Genomic DNA, 17,155 nt, shown 5'->3' with positions numbered 1-17,155 from the left:
TGTTTCTCAGCTCTCCCTCTGACCTAGAAAAAGGCTTGTGGGAAACCAAGTAGGAAAAGACATGATTAATTCACGCACAAGTGGATTGAGGCCAGCAGGATTCCTTACTGCCTCTCAGAGTCTTCCTGATGCCAGCCCTCGAGGCAGAAATTAACCAGGGTCATTCAGGGAACCAGACTTCACTTGACAACCTGGTGAGGAGAGGCAGAGACAGCTGCAGAGGGCCTTTAAGGGGAACACTGTTGGCGGGGACAAGAGTGGGATGAGATGCCCCCAGATTTTCTTCATTCCAACTGACATTTCCAGAAAACATGGTGGATGGTGGTGTGCGTGTCTGGACTGAACTGCAGAGCGAAGGAGGAAAAGAAGTTAGTGTGGAAATCCTTCCTTAAATCCAAAGGTATTCACTACCTAAATAAGTCCAAATATCTTTTACTGAATCACACAGAAATAGCTGGACAGATCTCAACACATTTCAGAGATACATTTGGGGAGGTATAACTTAAAATATATAGGCTGCATGGGGTAAATGAAATTTGCTTTGGAGGACTTCAGAGACATCTTGGGGGGAGGGGGAATTTTTCTCCAGAGTAGCTGAAACTGAAGTTTAACTGGAGGCCTCAGATAGTGGCTCAACAGGCCATCTTAATGATACTAAGACCACAGAGGAAGAATGGTTTCAAACTTGAGCACCCTCCCACTGGCAGGCACTGACCTGACACCTGGAAGTATCTCAAAGGCAGGCCCTGGGATGAATGCAGCAGGTTATCGGTTAATTTGATTTGGAAGTGATTCTTCCAACTGGCACTGTATGTTTCAGAATCACCTACACATTCACTTTTACTTTGAAGTGTACCCCTTGTATCCTAGCCACACTCCTGGAATGAGAAGTGATTATTAATGGAAGCAGGAAATGAGGTCCTAAGCAATGAAAGAACTTGACCAAACAGCAAAAACGGGATGTCCACAGACTCATGGGAGAGGGCTTCTGAACATTTCTCAAGCTGCGTGATTTAAGGGCATCATGCAGGGGCTAAGGAGAGGCACTGGGACACGCTGGGGAGAAACGCTTCTTTCTGAAACTCAGGATCTGACTATGATCCCAAACCTTTTTTGCTTCCAGAGCCTCGACTCATTTCAGCAATTTGTCCTTAATGAAGAGACTGTATTCTTTCCACTGAGCTCCCAGGACAGCAAAAATCACATGGGCAAATTTACTGTAGGATTGTTAGCATTTCTTTTCAGAGGTTCTGTCCCCACTGGGCCAGCTCCCAACAGGCTCCCTGGTGCACGACTGACCCTGTCCTTCTCCATATCTGCATCGTTCACATGTCCGCTGCAGATGGACAACAGCCATGCAGTGATGTAATTGGCTCTCCAGAGCTGCTGCTCATGAAGGGACTTAATACAGCTTATGTGAAAGAGCTGGGAATACCAAACCATCTGACCTGCCTCTTGAGAAACCTGTATGCAGGTCAGGAAGCAAGTTAGAACTGGACATGGAACAACAGACTGGTTCCAAATAGGAAAAGGAGTACGTCAAGGCTGTGTATTGTCACCCTGCTTATTTAACTTCTATGCAGAGTACATCATGAGAAATGCTGGGCTGGAGGAAGCACAAGCTGGAATCAAGATTGCCAGGAGAAATATCAATAACCTCAGATATGCAGATGACTCCCTTACGGCAGAAAGTGAAGAAGAACTAAAGAGCCTCTTGATGTAAGTGAAAGGGGAGAGTGAAAAAATTGGCTTAAAGCTCAATGTTCAGAAAACTAAGATCATGGCATCCAGTCCCATCACTTCATGGCAAATAGATGGGGAAACAGTGGAAACAGTGGCTGACTTTATTTTTCTGGGCTCCAAAATCACTGCAGATGGTGATTGCAGCCATGAAATTAAAATACTCTTACTCCTTGCAAGGAAAGTTATGACCAACCTAGACAGCATATTAAAAAGCAGAGACATTACTTTGTCAACAAAGGTCTGTCTAGTCAAAGCTACGGTTTTTCCAGTGGTCATGTATGGATGTGAGAGTTGGACTATAATTGATGCTTTTGAACTGTGGTGTTGGAGAAGACTGTTGAGAGTCCCTTGGACTGCAAGGAGATTCAACCAGTCCATCCTAAAGGAGATCAGTCCTGGCTGTTCATTGGAAGGACTGATGTTGAAGCTGAAACTCCAATACTTTGGCCACCTCATGTGAAGAGTTGACTCATTTGAAAAGACCCTGATGCTGGGAAAGATTGAGGGCAGGAGGAGAAGGGGGTGACATAAGATGAGATGGTTGGATAGCCTCACTGATTCAATGGACATGGGTTTGGATGGACTCTGGGGGTGATGGACAGGGAGGCCTGGTGTGCTGCAGTTCGTGGGGTCGCAAAGAGTTGGACACAACTGAACAATTGAACTGATGTGATCAAACAGCAGCCTCTGCTCTATGTTAATCACTCTTAGAAAAATACTTAAGTTTCTGTTTGGGAGGAAATGATAGTAAAATTTAGGTAGACCATTTGTCCTCTGGAAGCTTCCAACAAGATTACTCGTTGTTAAAGACAAATGTGGTCAGATGGAACAGCTCTCAAAGTTCAAAAATAAAATGCAAAGCTGGGAGTGAGATAGTGTGAGACAACCTCAGGTGGCCTAAGGGAGAGCCCTGGCAGGAGTTCTCTCCCAGGCCTTTGGTCCTGGATTTTCTCCAGACAACCACAGGTAGTTCTTATGTCAGTGGGTGATGAGGAAACCAAAGTCCTGATTATTCATGGAGATCTGGGGCCCCAACAGGGAATTCAGTGGCAGGATAAACCAGCAGGTGCAGCCTCAGCTGCTAATCCCACAATCCCTCAGAAAGACAGAAGAAGCATCTCATGCCCCTTAAGCTTAGGTGTTCGGGTGGACTTTCTGAAGAGCTCTGACCCTGCCAGGAAGTCAGGAGCAGCAAATTGATAATGGTGATTAATAGGAAGCAGTCATCAAAGGCCAGGTTTGACCCCAGAAAGCAGCAAGTTCAGCATCTTCCTAGTTATTCCCTGAGACTGGAGCTTACAGAGGACGTGACCCTCAGCCCAGACTGTGCTGAGATCAGAGAGCCAGAACAGCAGTGAGGGGGCTGGGTGGCCCCCAAAGAGCCCCTCTCTCAACTACAGTGGTCTGGGAGCCCAGGAAAGGGTGCTCAAAGAGATAGAAAGGGGTACATCCCCGGGTCTCGTCCTAGTTTGCTGAGCAGAGAGCCGACTGGGGGCCTGCAGAAAGACCAGGCAAAGTTCACGGCCAGGGCTGAGCCCCTCGGGAGGGAGACTGTCTAACACACTGCTCACCATCCCCCCACCTCACCAAGCATCGTGGGCCTCCTGCCCTGGCCAAGTGGCACACTGACCCCTAGATGGGCCCTGGAGGGGGCCTGGCTGCCGCGCTGCTCTGTCTCTTCCCAGCCGAGACACCCTCGGTTCAGCTTCTGCATCTACACAGTGAAAATGCAGCTACCTACCTCAGGGCTGGGGTTCACCGTGTCCGTACATGAAAAGTGATAGGCCTGGTCAGTGCCCCACATCTGCAGCACGGTGCAAAACCGTTCGGGCCTAACCTTCTGTATAGCTCTGGAAACCCTACTCAGTGCTCTCTGGTGACCTAAATGGGAAGAAAATCCAAAAATGGGGGGATATGTGTATATGCTTTGGGGGCTTCCCTGGTGACTCAGTGGTACACAATCTGCCTACAATGCAGGAGACACAGGAGATGCAGGTTCGATCCCTGGGTCAGGAAGACCCCCTGGAGGAGGGCATGGCAACCCACTCCAGTATTCTTGCCTGGAGAATCCCATGGACAGAGGAGCCTGGTGGGCTACAGTCCATGGGGTCACAAAGAGTTGGACACAACGGAAGCAATGGAGCATACATGTCTATGTATAGCTGATTCACTTTGCTGTACAGCCAAAATGAAAACACATCATTGTAAATCAGCTATACTCCAATAAAAATTAATTTTAAAAATCATTTAGACCTAAGAATCCACACCAGCAAATGCGGGGCTCACTCCAAGCCAGCACTTACGCCTGCCCCCTGGCTTTGCACAACACCAACTAGAGCAGCAATGCCTTCATTTTTTAAACACTTAAAAAAAAAAATCCACTTCCTGGACTCCCATTTGGATCCTCCTCTTCCCAACCCCATATGTGGAGTGCTCGGCTTTGAGTCAGATCTGCTTTGCTCCTGAAGCCACCAACCCCCTAGATGATCTCATGCGTCCCCATGACCATAAACACCATTCACATCAGGGGAAGGCAGAGTTAGAAGACTCAGATACCCTACTGCCCACAGAACATGTCTGCTTGGATGAACCTTGCTATGGCTGGGTTTTCCAGAAACACACTGAGATGGAGTTTGGGACGCAAGAGGCTTATCAGAGATGGACTGTGAAAGGAAGTGGGAGGAAGCAGGGCAGAGGCAGGTGAGCTGTGAGGCTGACAACCCAGTGTGAAGTGACAGTTGTGCAGTGAAGACCGCCCATCGGAGGTGTCTTGCACCAGACCCACCTTGCTCGGTCCCTGATGCATGCTGTCCCTTGAAAGGTGTAATCAAGTGTTCTGCAGCCTGAGATTCACCAGAAGTGGTGGGCAGGTGGAGGCTATTTGCTGAGTATACTTTCACAGCTGGGCGGCAAGCTCCTCCTCCAAGGGAAGCTGGGCAAGAGTTGCCAGGGCTGCCACAGCTTGTCCAGGGGCCACCTCAAACTTGGTAAGACCATAACCAACCGTGGACTTCTCCCTGCCCCCCAACCTCTATTCTCCCACCTTTGTGTGTGTGTGTGTGCGTGCGTGCTGGGTCTTAGTTATGGCATGCAAGATTTTCGACCTTCATTGCACAGCACGTGGGATCTTTAGTTTTGGCATGTGAACTCTTAGCTGTGTAGTGTGGGATCTAGTTCCCAACCAGGGACTGAACCTGGGCCCCCTGCATTGGGAGCATAGCGTCTTAGCCACTGGACCACCAGGGAAGTCCCCTTCGCTCCCATCTTTTTAATCTCAAAGTGGCCAAGAGTACTAGCACTTTGCTGAGGCCAAACCCCAAGGTCTCAGAATTGACTCTTACCTTCCTCAAATGCCCACGGTCAGTCCGCCCACAAATCCTTTCAGCTTTACATCCAAGATCTACCCAGATTCCAACCACTCACTTCCTTCACACTGCTCCCTGTTCAACCACACCCCAGAGTGTCCCCTGTGGTCAGTGGCTAGAGCTCAGTAGCCCCTCCTACCAACTGGTCCCTCTGCTCATCCTTCCCAATCTATTTTCTACAATCAAACTGGGTGATCTTTTCAAAATATAATCAGACTGCCTCACACGCCTGCTCAAAACCAGTCAGTGACTTCATGTTCAGGATGAAATTAAAAAATCAACCCGTTACCAGGACCCAGAAGGGCTACGCCATTTGGACTCGGTCTCTCTCTTCAATGTCATCACCTTACTCTTCCCATGTGCTAATCCACTCCTCCCTCCCCTCTCTAAAGCTGTGGTGCCAACACAGGAGCTGCCAGACACAAGCGGTCACTAGAAACGTGGATATTCAGACTAAGATGTGCTGGTATGAGTGTCAAACATACACTGGATTTTGAAGACTTGGTATGAAAAAAAATGAAAAGGTTCAGACTTCCCTGGAGGTACAGGGGACAAGAATCCACCTGCCAATGCAGGGGACATTGGTTCCGATCCCTGGCCTGGGAAGACTTCACGTGCCTCAGAGAAGCTAAACCCGTGTGCCACAACCACCGAGCCTGAGCTCTTAAGGCCCATGAGTCGCAATTACTGAGCCTGTGTGCCACAATTACTGAAGCCCATAAGCCGAGATCCCATGCTCTGCAACAAGCGAAGGCACCACAATGAAAAACCCACACATTACAACAAAGAGTAGCCCCTGATCGCCACAACTAGACAAAGCCTGTGCAAAAGTAACGAAGACCTAGTGGAGCCCACCCCCCCAAAAAAAGAATGAAAAGTTTCTTAATTTTTTAATAGTGATTATGTTGAAATGACAGTACCTTGACTGTACTAGGTTAAAGTATTACTAAGTTGGTCCTTCTTTGTTTTTAAAAATGCTCTTCAGAAAATTAAAATCAAATATGTGCCTTATGTCTTGTTTCTATTGGACGGTGTTACTTTACAGCAGGGGTTGGCAAACTATGGTCTATGGTCTAAATTCTGCTCACTGCCTGTTTCTGTAGGGCCTGTGAACCAAGTCCAGTTTTTACATTTTTCAATGGTTGAAAATAGAAGAATGGTAATTCATGACATATGACAATTATATGAAGTACAGAATTCAGTGTCTGGAATAGAGTTTTATTGGAAAAGAGCCATAGTCGCTTGTTTCCGGATCGTCCATGGCTGATTCTGCACCACAGCAGCACAGCTGAGTGGTTCCAACACAAACATCCTGACCCATAACGGCAAAATTAATTACTCTCTGGTTATTTATAGAAAAGCTTGTCAACCCCTGCTCTACACACTTAGCTTACTTTACCTTTCTTCATAGAAAAATACTGCCTCTCCTGTTAATATGATAACCTTGGCAAAAGCGTGTACTTTCCTTCTTTGTTTAGTGAACTCCTGTCAGCACCTACAACAGGGCCTGGCATATATTAAGTGCTCTATAAATATTTGCTGAATCAATACATTTAAAAAAATCTAGATTTCAGGGGCTGTGGAGGAAGTACCTTGTTAATTAAAGAACATGATTCACCATTACTACGACCTACTATCTGTTTCTTGGTAGGTCAAGCTAAGATTAATTAAAACCCAGGCAAACCCACACATAATGAAAGGAAATGCTGACACTTGGCCTGGTAACCCACTGGGCTTGGAGACAGAGACCAACACTGAAGTAAGGACGAGAGGAGCATACGCTTCAAAAAAAATAAAAAGCCTTTCGTTATTTTAATAAATGCCATGATTTTTAATGCTTTTCCCCCCTCCTCTTATAGAGGAGAGGTAAAGCTGTCCCAGTTATCAAAAAATTCAAATTTCTTCTTCTTCACTGGGCTGCCCGTCAATGTGCTTTCATCCAGCGTGTCTCCCGTGTCCTGGGAACCTGGATCAAAGGACTCTGCTGCCTCCAGGAGCTCCATGTCGCTTCCGTCTTCCTCGAAGGACTTCTGGAATAGGTCGTAGATCTTCTGCTGCTTTGAGTCCTTCATCAGAGGAAGAAAAGACATCAGTAACCAGGCATCAACGTTGACTTTTCCTCCACCTCTGTGGGACCAGCTCAGTAAACTATTTATCACTCGAGCAGCCTTACTGCCTTCATGTCTGGCTTCTTCTCTACTGCTTGTTGGGGAAAAAAAAAAAGAAATGGTTGTGAAAGCAACAAAGGACCTGCTTGCACACTAATTTATGTTGGGAATGCTTCTCCCTTCTAAATTACAAATCGCTATCTCAGTGATGGAATAGCTCCCAAGCTCTCACTTCCTCCAAGGCCTTTTTCCACGAAGAGGTTAGTTAAACTGCTAAGTCAACTCCCAAATCAGTGTGTTCAGCCATGGTTTATACCTAATTTTCAGAGTGGTTATGAAACACACACTTGACATACTGATAAGTAGATACATGCACCCATTTCTGACTACCCTAAAGTTACAATGATTACACCTGTGCCTATGTGCTGATGACAACAGTGTAGGGCTAAAATCACACCCAGTGGTTATGACCACAACACACGACGGGCTCGTTCTCACCCCTCTGCAGACCTCTTCTCTGTCTCAGCTCCCAGGCCTGACCATCATTCAACCCAGACGCACATATTCAGTATCTCCAGTGACTTCCCACAGGTCCATAAAACCAAGCCTGTCTAAAAACCACAGCCATCTCTCACCTCAATCCTACATCTCCGAACCAGCTCCCGTCCCCTGGTTTTGATGGTCTCCCACTTCTCACCCTGTCCCCTGGGCTTGTGCTCATGGGGGTGTCCTGACTCCATATCTCACACATCAAGGTTGGCTTCTCCCTCTGATCCCTCCTAGGTACCTCGCAGGCAGTTTGTTTACTTGGGCCACATGGCTCTGTACCTGCCTGGACCTGAAACGGTTTCACTGCACTTCCTGCCTCAGGCCTCTTCCCACATCACCTGCCCACAGGTCTGGCCCAGGCCTGATTTTTCCCTGTAGACTGCCCTCTACTAAGATTCTCCTGTCACGTCACTGGGCACCCTGTGTCTACCTCACCAAGTCTGCTTCCAGGCCCTAGCAGGTCTCAACCCGACTAGCCACTCTTTCTTTGCTTTCATGAAAGCCTTCCACGGTGATGCTAAGTTCTTAAAAACTGATCCTGCAAGGACTCTAGATTATTCAGTAACCTGTGCCCTACGTTCGCTCGCCATTCAGGATCCCAAATATTCAGATGGGACATGACATTAAAGGTAATTAAGATCAGGCTCATAGCAGCCATGTGCCCCCCTCTACGATAACCTTCATCAAGCTTTTGTCTGGGCAACTAAAAGTCAAGGAAATGCTGCTCACAAGGCAGCCTACTCCAGACAGAAGTAGCTGTCCATGTTCATTGGCGTCTGTGATGGCAAAGCTCTGTGCTAATCTGGAGCACACACAAAGGGAAGCAAATTCCAAGATCAGACAGATATTTCACTTCCCCTCTCAGCAGGCAGGCAGACATGACCTTTTTTGCTTTTGGCTCCTATACGAGGAGGCAACATTTTCTTGTCCTAACAGTTTATAAAGTTTTCAGTTTTAATTACTAATCAAAATAAATACTGATAAACTCCGTTGTATTATCTTGCATTTGTACTTTTAGGCAGAAATTCTTAATTAATTCAGAGCAACTGAGGGTCAGGCCAGTATAAATAAATGAGTTATAAATAAACCTATTCTTATTAGTTGAGAATCCTTTAAAAATAAGGCTCTTTCTTTTCAAAGGGCAAATAATAAGCAAGGCTCTGTCAAAACAGTCATTATTCAACTGAATTAGAGAGTTCTTTAAAAAGTTTAAAAATAAAGTTGTTTTTTAAAATTGGCTGATTACCTGTAAGGATAATTTATATTATAATTTATATCTCCCCGAGTATAATTTATCCCAATAATTACATCCTGAAAAAAGAATTTAGTTTTAAGTAAATGTAAAGATCACACCCTCAGACAAGTCTTAGAATCACCTACAAGACTGTGTCGATTTAAACTCAGCTTTGATGCTCAGTGATTCCACAGGAAGAAGGCACCTCAGTTTTCTGAAGAGCAAGGCTGCCTTTCAGCACAAGGCTCAGCCCTCTGTCCAAGTTCACTCTTTAGAAACAATCCTCTCAGGACCTCCTGAATTCTCACCTTCCTCGTCAACCACCTGAGCAGGTGAATGGAGACCAGCCCTGGGAGTCTTCGCACCTCTCACTCCTCTCTTCCTTGTTTCACGGAAATGGAGGAAGGAGGGCCGTGGCCGCCATGGGGCTGGAGAGCTAGGCCAGGGCAGGCCTGCTGGGCTCAGGCTGTTCTCGCCAGAGGCAAACAGATCTCCCAGCCCTTCTGACAAGGCCCAGCCGGTCACGGAAGGATGCTCATGGGCCTCTTACTCTCCTTGATAATAAAAGAGGCTGTCACACAGGGAATGCTGGCCAAGCCCGGAAGCCTTCTGCCTTGAGCTGGCTTCACGTGACCCGTGACTGTGGGCCAGCTTGTGTGAAAGTGAAAGTGTTAGTCACTCAGCCGTGTCCAACTCTTGGCAACCCCATGGACTGTAGCCCACCAGGCTGCTCTGTGTATGGAATTCTCCAGGCAAGAATATTGGAGTGGGTAAACAGAGATTTGCAGGGCAGTTGTGGGCTAGTCTTACTTCTATGCAAATCTCTGTTCACCGCTTTATAAAACGAGGAGACACTGAGAATAAAATGCAGCTACAGAGGGGAAAATATGTACATGAAAGCAACACCCTATGTGAAACACTCCCCATTGTGGCCTGGGGACATGTTCTGGTGGCCAGCCTGCTGAGTGGTGCTATGTACTTTTTGCAACAATTTAGCAGTTTGCATGGGAAGTTTTTTGTCAGTTTGGCCTGATGGCAGCACTTGGAGGCCCTGGTTTTAGGAGGATCTAGGAGGGTATGTGAAAAGCAGCAAGAGTTAATGTCAGCACTTCTCCATAAAGGGATGCACACATGGATTGACCTGAGAACAACTGTAGCTGTTTATTTCGGCTCTCAGTCTGGGGGAGATTCCAGGAGTGATTCACACCTTCCTGTTCCAAACCTCAGGATGCCCCAGTGCAGGGAGCCATGGGCTGGTGTTACCTTGTAGAAGTAATCTGTGGCTTCTGTCATTTCTGAAAAATTGGTCTCAGAGAGCCCGGCTTCACCCAGAACTTTAATCTTCTCTTGAATCAGGGGCCTGTTGGGGAAGAAAGGAGCTGCAGTGCATGGACCCAGCAGACTGATTACAAGACCAACCCCCCAAGCTTATGGGACAGCTTACTGTCTCACATCTCTGCAGCTCTCCAGGCACGAATACCCATTCTGAAACACCTACTTCCTCTCTATTGTAAACCAACCAAGTCAGGGCGCAGATATCAGACTCAAAGCTCTTTCTGCTGGGAGGTGTGTATGAAATAAATGCCATTACAACACAGTTTTGGACCTTGTGCTGTTATGAGCTGCCTGAATAACAAATCCACTAACAGAGACAGGGAAGAAGCAAGCCACACACAAAGTAAAGGTCAGATGCCTCAGTCATCATGCTAGAAACAGAGGTAGGCAGTGGAAACAAATTAGATAATCAAGAAACTTATTATCAGGAAGGAAGAAATGGAACTGGGAGAGAGCATTTTGAGATCTTTCTCTTAGGTAATGGATATGAAACTCCATAGAGTTGAAAATTTTATCCCAGTTCTGCTAAGAAAGCACTGCATGACCCAAGTGAGCCACTTTCTTTGGTTGACCCAGCAGCAGCACTGAAATTGTGGCCTTACAGTACCAGTGACATCACAAGGGGACAACGGGGGTGTTTCCTGTCTAAGCAAGAGCCTTCACATCTGGGAACAGAGTGTTTTACAAATAAATTTTCACCTACGTTTCATCCCAGTAAGTTCTCCTCCCTTTTCTCAGGTCAGTGGGAAGGAGCCAAGTACTCATTCCTGCAAGGTTTCCGCATTCCCCCCACCCTCCTCCAGTCACAGTAACACTGCAAAGGGGCCAGACAGGGTCATGATGAAAGGGGGAGGGCACTACCAGTGAGTCTTCTGTGTGGGTCCCTGGAGAGCTCCCGCAAAGCAGAGGCTCTCAGGGAGCAAAGAAAATACATCACTGGTGTCAAGCCCAACTGCTGGGCCAGCCAGCAGCCTCACCAGAGGTAGTCATCAGCCGTGCCTCTCGCCACCAGGTAGTGGATGCTCACGGAGCTCAACTGTCCGATGCGGTGCACCCGGTCCTCAGCCTGCATCAGTACCTGCGGGGCATGGGGAGGGATGGAGGCAGGTCAAGGCTGCTCGGGCCATCACAGCCCTGCCTCCTCACTGTGTGTCACATGGCTGGGGGCCTGCGAGCCTCTGCCCACCAACAACCTGTCGTCTGACAAAAGGGAGAAGCAAACACAGCACTGGGCAACACGGGGAACTCAATCTGTAGCTGCGGCTGTGGATGGCACCCCAGGGCTGGGCCCGGTGCTGGGCACTGTGGACGGAGGCTGAGCTGCAGCTCTGCCACCAGCAGTGACAAAGGGGACCCGGCATACTTTCTGTCTTCCTCCATGGAATGAAAAGTTATCTTCTAAATAGATAAAAATACTGTACCTCGGCAGAGGCCAGATAGGATCGGGGGTAGGGTGGCTTTTTTATACCGTGGTAAACCCTACAACGAACAATGAAACCCACCAGCCGAGGTTTCTATTCTAAGAAGCCTTCTGCCTCTAAGCCCCCCATCGTCATTGTTATGGCCGTTGCCAGTGTGTGGCAGTGAGAGCCACACCCAGTCAGGATGTCAGGAGGGAAAGACCTTCTTTCTGGACTTGAGGAGAAAACTTTACAAGTCCCAACAAATATCTTCCATCTGTTGCCACAGTAGTCAGCTCATCAGATAAGGCCAGTGGGCACCGTGGCCGTGTCCAGGGAACACCCACCACGGTCTCCCTGCTGTGGCCCCATCACTAAAGTGGCTCCCAGGGGTGGTGGATAAAAGGGGCTCAGGGTGGGAAGGCAGAGGTCTGGGACCGGGGCTGCCACGTGCTCCCCTTAAGTGACAGCTATGCTCTCTAAGCGTCTTCAGGGAGGGGTGGATCCGGAGGTTCCTTCAGAACGTGAGCCTACCCATTGATAATCAGATGGAGTCGATAATCCTGCTACAAAGCAGGGGCTGTGAAGACCTAAGATCTGTTTATGAAGCTGACGGACAACCAGGGGCCATGACGCTAGCACCAGGGACAGCGCACACAAGCCCCGCCTCTCGCCTCCCCCACCCCCCGGACGTGCGCCCCTCACCCCCGGGTTCCAAAACAGCTCCCCGAACACCACCAGGTCAGCCGAGGAGAAGGTGAGGCCCATGTTGGCGGCGGTGATGGACAGCACGGCCACGGCGGGGCCCGGGGACAACTGAAACTGCTGGCAGAGGTCCTCGCGGTCGGCCGAGGAGGTGGAGCCGTCGATACGGATGTGCTGCACGCGCTGCAGGAACAGGGGGAGAGGCGGTTGGGCAGGGGTGCGCAGAGAACCCCGCTGCTGGGGCTCCGAGCTCCAACAGGAGTGTTCTGAACTGCGCTGCTGGGGCTCCGAGCTCCAACAGGCGTCTTCTGAACTGCTTTCCGAGCTTTTTTCTGGCCTTTCCATTCAAACTGAACCTTGTGTTGACCGAACTGTAGGTTTGTGTGTTATTAAGTAATAAAACAGAGGGATTCCTTGTCCATTACCCCAGTGATAATACTGGTAAAAGTTGAAATATTGTTAGTCGTTGGGCTGTGTTCAACTCTTTGCGGCCCCATGGACTATAGCCCACCAGGCTCCCCAGTCCATGGAATTATCCAGCATTTGCCCGAATACTGGAGTGGGTAGCCATTCCCTTCTCCAGGGGATCTTCCCCACCCAGGGATCAAACCTAGAGCTCCTGCATTGCAGTCAGATTCTTTACCATCTGGGCCACCAGGGAAGCCCGATATTGGTAAAACTATAGCATAATATTATACCCAGGAGACTGACTTTGACACAATCCACTGGCCGTATTCAATTTTCCATTTTACTGAGACTCATGTATATGTGTTCTATACAGTTTTATCCCACATGTGGGTTTTCACATATCTGCCTTCACAGTGGAGACAGTGAATGGTTCTAACCACACAGGGATGCTCCGTGGCCCTTTTATAGCTCTGCTCACTTCCCTCCTACTTCCCTCTCAATCTGGCCTGCATTTTTAAAATGTTCCATGTCAGAAATGCTATATAGAGTCAAACACTATGTAAACTCTGGGCTGTGGTCTCTACTCAGCATCATTGCCCAGAGACTCATCCCAGTCATTGCATGTACAGACAGATCACATGTACCTATAATTATACCTCATGACTGCAGCCATGAAATTAAAAGACGCTTACTCCTTGGAATAAAAGTTATGACCAACCTAGATAGCATATTGAAAAGCAGAGACATTACTTTGCCAACAAAGGTCCGTCTAGTCAAGGCTATGGTTTTTCCTGCCGTCATGTATGGATGTGAGAGTTGGACTGTGAAGAAGGCTGAGCACCAAAGAATTGATGCTTTTGAACTGTGGTGTTGGAGAAGACTCTTGAGAGTCCCTTGGACTGCAAGGAGACCCAACCAGTCCATTCTGAAGGAGATCAGCCCTGGGATTTCTTTGGAGGGAATGATGCTAAAGCTGAAACTCCAGTACTTTGGCCACCTCATGCGAAGGGTAGACTCATTGGAAAAGACTTTGATGCTGGGAGGGATTGGGGGCAGGAGGAGAAGGGGACGACAGAGGATGAGATGGCTGGATGGCATCACTGACTTGATGGGCCTGAGTCTGAGTGAACTCCGGGAGTTGGTGATGGACAGGGAGGCCTGGCGTGCTGTGATTCATGGGGTCGCAAAGAGTCGGACATGACTGAGCGACTGAACTGAACTGAACTGAAGGTTTCCCTATTAGCTCAGACAGTACAGAATCTGCCTGCAATGCAGGAGACCTGGGTTCGATCCATGGGTCGGGAAGATGCCCTGGAGAAGGGAAAGGCACCCCACTCCAGTATTCTCACCTGGAGAATCCCATGGACAGGGGAGCCTGGTTGGCTACAGTCCATGGTGTTGCAAAGAGTTGGACACGACTGAGCAGCTAACACTTTCACTTTCAAAGCAATTAAAATTAAAAAAAAATTTTTTAAGATGGGTTAAAACAAACATGTTCATGATTCTAAAAGCAAGAAAAATCCTTCAGAAAGTCTTCAGCAATGGTTCTGGAAAACGTCATCTCACTGCTTTGCTCAGATCTGACCTCAGCCTGCTCAAAACAACTCAGCAGCCAACGCACGAACAAGAAAAGCATCCTGTGCTGAATTTCCAAGGGTGCTTACCTTCCTCTCAAGCTCCTTAGTAATTGCATCCAGAACCACCTTATGGTGCGCAAACACAAGAAACTTCTCTCGTCCACTTTCTAGCAGGTCTAAGACATATTCGCTGCATTTAACAAAGACAACAATAAATTGAAAACATATGCAATCCGACTGAAGTTAGTTACTGAAAAGTGACTGCATTTATGGCAGACACCTTTGGGGTACCTGCCTCCCTGGCCCATCCACTCCCTCCTCTGAGAGCTGACCTTTCCCTCTCACCCTCAGAAGGTATAGGGAAGCCATCTTCTGCCATGTACAGAACTCTTCCATACCTTTTAAGTCATCTCCCAAACACAAATAAGTCAAAGTATCTTTATGTTTCATATGTTTCTGACAGGTTACTGAAACATTCTTATAACCTGAGATCATACTAGATAATTAACAGTTTTCACTTTGGCTGCTATTATCATTCAAGTGTGTTTTCAATAAAAACTGAAGTGCTGTCTATAGGTCTGAAAATGCCTGGGCAGGGATTAAGAGATTCTTGACAGTAATCAAATTTCGGGCAATGTAGTATTGAGAAGTAAGTAGGAAATGGCAACCTACTGCAGTATTCTTGCCTGGAAAGTTCCATGGACAGAGGAGCCTGAGGGACAGAGGAGGCATGTCGCAAACAGTCAGACACCACTGAGCATGTACACGCACACGTGTACTCATACTCAGGAGACGGGTCAGGGGTAGCCCTCCAGCTCCCTTCCACAGCAGACTGCATGCCAGGGCCTGCAGTTAAGGCAGTGTTAAGTGAATTCTTTTCAAGGCCAAGGAATAGTGGGTGAAAAGGCCTTGTTTATGTGGTCTTTTTTCCTCCCTTTATTTCTCTTCTCCATCCACTGTGGGTTTTTAAATGACTTATTTTTTAAAAAATATTTTTATTCTTATTTACTTTTTGGCTGTGCCGTGGGACACATTGGATCTTAGTTCCCTGATCAGGAATTGATCCCACACCCCCTGCATTGGAAACTCAGAGTCTTAACCACTGGACCACCAGACAAGTCCCCATCCATTGCGCTGTTTTCTTGACTTTCTGCTCCTTATCTTTAGCTGTGGCCTTAAAGGAAGGCAGTGACCACCGAGAGCTGTAGGGAGGAGGGTCGCTCAGTCAGCAGACCGTAAGGCTTGCCTGGCACTAACGCCCTGCAGAGGGTTCCCAATCTCAGTACAGGTCAAGGCTCCTGCACAGGCAGCAGGAAGGTGAGCCTCAGTAGACAGGACACACACATGGGTGTCTGGGCAGAGAACAGACACTGCTCTCCTTAGAGGGCAAATCTCTAAGGCTTCCTATCACAGTATGGGCAGGTGGTGAAAAGGTAAGTGGACGGTCTTCTTAACATTTAAGAATTATCTTCAAAAAACACTATGGTCAACCATAGTATGGAGTTGAGTTCCATCTGTGAATTGTTGGTACTAATAGAATCTAATTAGTTTGAGAGACATAAAATTTACCATGATATAAGCAAAAACATTTATTACTACATCATCAAAAAGTCACAAGGCCATAAAATCAACTTGCTCAGGCCATAAACACCACGACCCCGAATTTTCCTAATGCTTTTCTCCCCTCTGTGTCTCAGACATGGTACTGCTGCTCTGCCTTCCTCACATCCCTAGGCTATCAGGCTGGAAATACTTGCCAACCACAATAACCTTGGCTTTATATTGAAAGATGTCCATTAAAATGAAAACCAACAACAGCAAAAAAAAAAAAAAAAAAAGAAAGGAAGAAAGAAAAGCAACTATCATAGGAAACTGGAGTTTTAAGATTTATGATCTAATTTCTACTTACTAGCTGTGTGACTCTGAAGTTTAAAGATTTACATGAGATTTACTCAGTTTCTACATTTTAACTTATTCAACTTGTTTAACTGATCTCACGAAGAGGCTGTAAATGTGAAATGAGTTAATAGATGTCAGAACTGTTGGAAACTATAACTCACTATATAATTATCATAGGATTTTGAAAAACTATGTATTAGATATGTTAGGGACTGAATGTTTGTGTCCCTGCCCACTAGCTCATATGTTGAAATCCAAACCCCCAGTGTGATGGTTCGGGCTTCCCAGGTGGCCCTAATGGTAAAGAATCTGCTTACTGATGCAGGAGACGCAAGAGATGAGGGTTCAATACTTGGGTCAGGAAGATCCCCTGAGAAGGAAATGGCCACCCACTCCAGTATTCTTGCCAGGAGAATCCCATGGACAGAGGAGCCTGGTGGGCTACAGCCCACAGGGTCACAGAGTTGGACTGAAGACACTTAGCATGCACATACACAACGTGATGGTATTGGGAGCTGGGGCCTATGGGAGGAGATGGAGCCAGTGTCCTTACAAAAGAGAGCCCCAGAGTACCCGCGCTCCTTCTGCAAGGGAGGACACAGCAAGAAGACTGCTGTCTACAAGCCAGGAAGAGAACTCTCACCAGACTCTGAATCTGCCAGCACCTTGAATTTGGACTTCCTAGCCTCTAGGACTGTGAGAAATACAAGTTTGTTAAGGCACATGGCCTATGATGATAGTTTTGTTATAGCAGCATAACCATACTAAGTCAAGGTCTAACCAAAGTTTCTTTACACGATGGAGAAATGACGAGATTTAAATTTCTAGGGGG

At 47.4% G+C, this 17,155-nt stretch overlaps 1 protein-coding gene across 1 annotated transcript in view; it reads right to left on the bottom strand.

Moving 5' to 3' along the window:
- Positions 1-6,944: 6,944 nt before the first annotated feature.
- The window catches only part of SMARCAL1 (SNF2 related chromatin remodeling annealing helicase 1), a 52,995-nt gene continuing 42,784 nt past the window's right edge, over positions 6,945-17,155 (bottom strand). Inside the window, exons 14-18 of the mRNA XM_068967954.1 lie at positions 14,512-14,614; positions 12,440-12,622; positions 11,312-11,412; positions 10,263-10,359; positions 6,945-7,174 (exon numbers count right to left, since the gene is read on the bottom strand). Of these exons, the coding sequence (XP_068824055.1) occupies positions 6,962-7,174; positions 10,263-10,359; positions 11,312-11,412; positions 12,440-12,622; positions 14,512-14,614 (697 nt within the window). The 3' untranslated portion in view covers positions 6,945-6,961. The remainder of the gene's footprint in view (positions 7,175-10,262; positions 10,360-11,311; positions 11,413-12,439; positions 12,623-14,511; positions 14,615-17,155) is intronic.

This window comes from Capricornis sumatraensis, chromosome 3 (genome assembly GCF_032405125.1).
Source record: "Capricornis sumatraensis isolate serow.1 chromosome 3, serow.2, whole genome shotgun sequence".
NCBI classification, from domain to species: Eukaryota; Metazoa; Chordata; class Mammalia; order Artiodactyla; family Bovidae; genus Capricornis; species Capricornis sumatraensis.
Note: the sequence above shows the minus strand (reverse complement) of the source record. Positions and strands in the feature narration are given on the sequence as shown.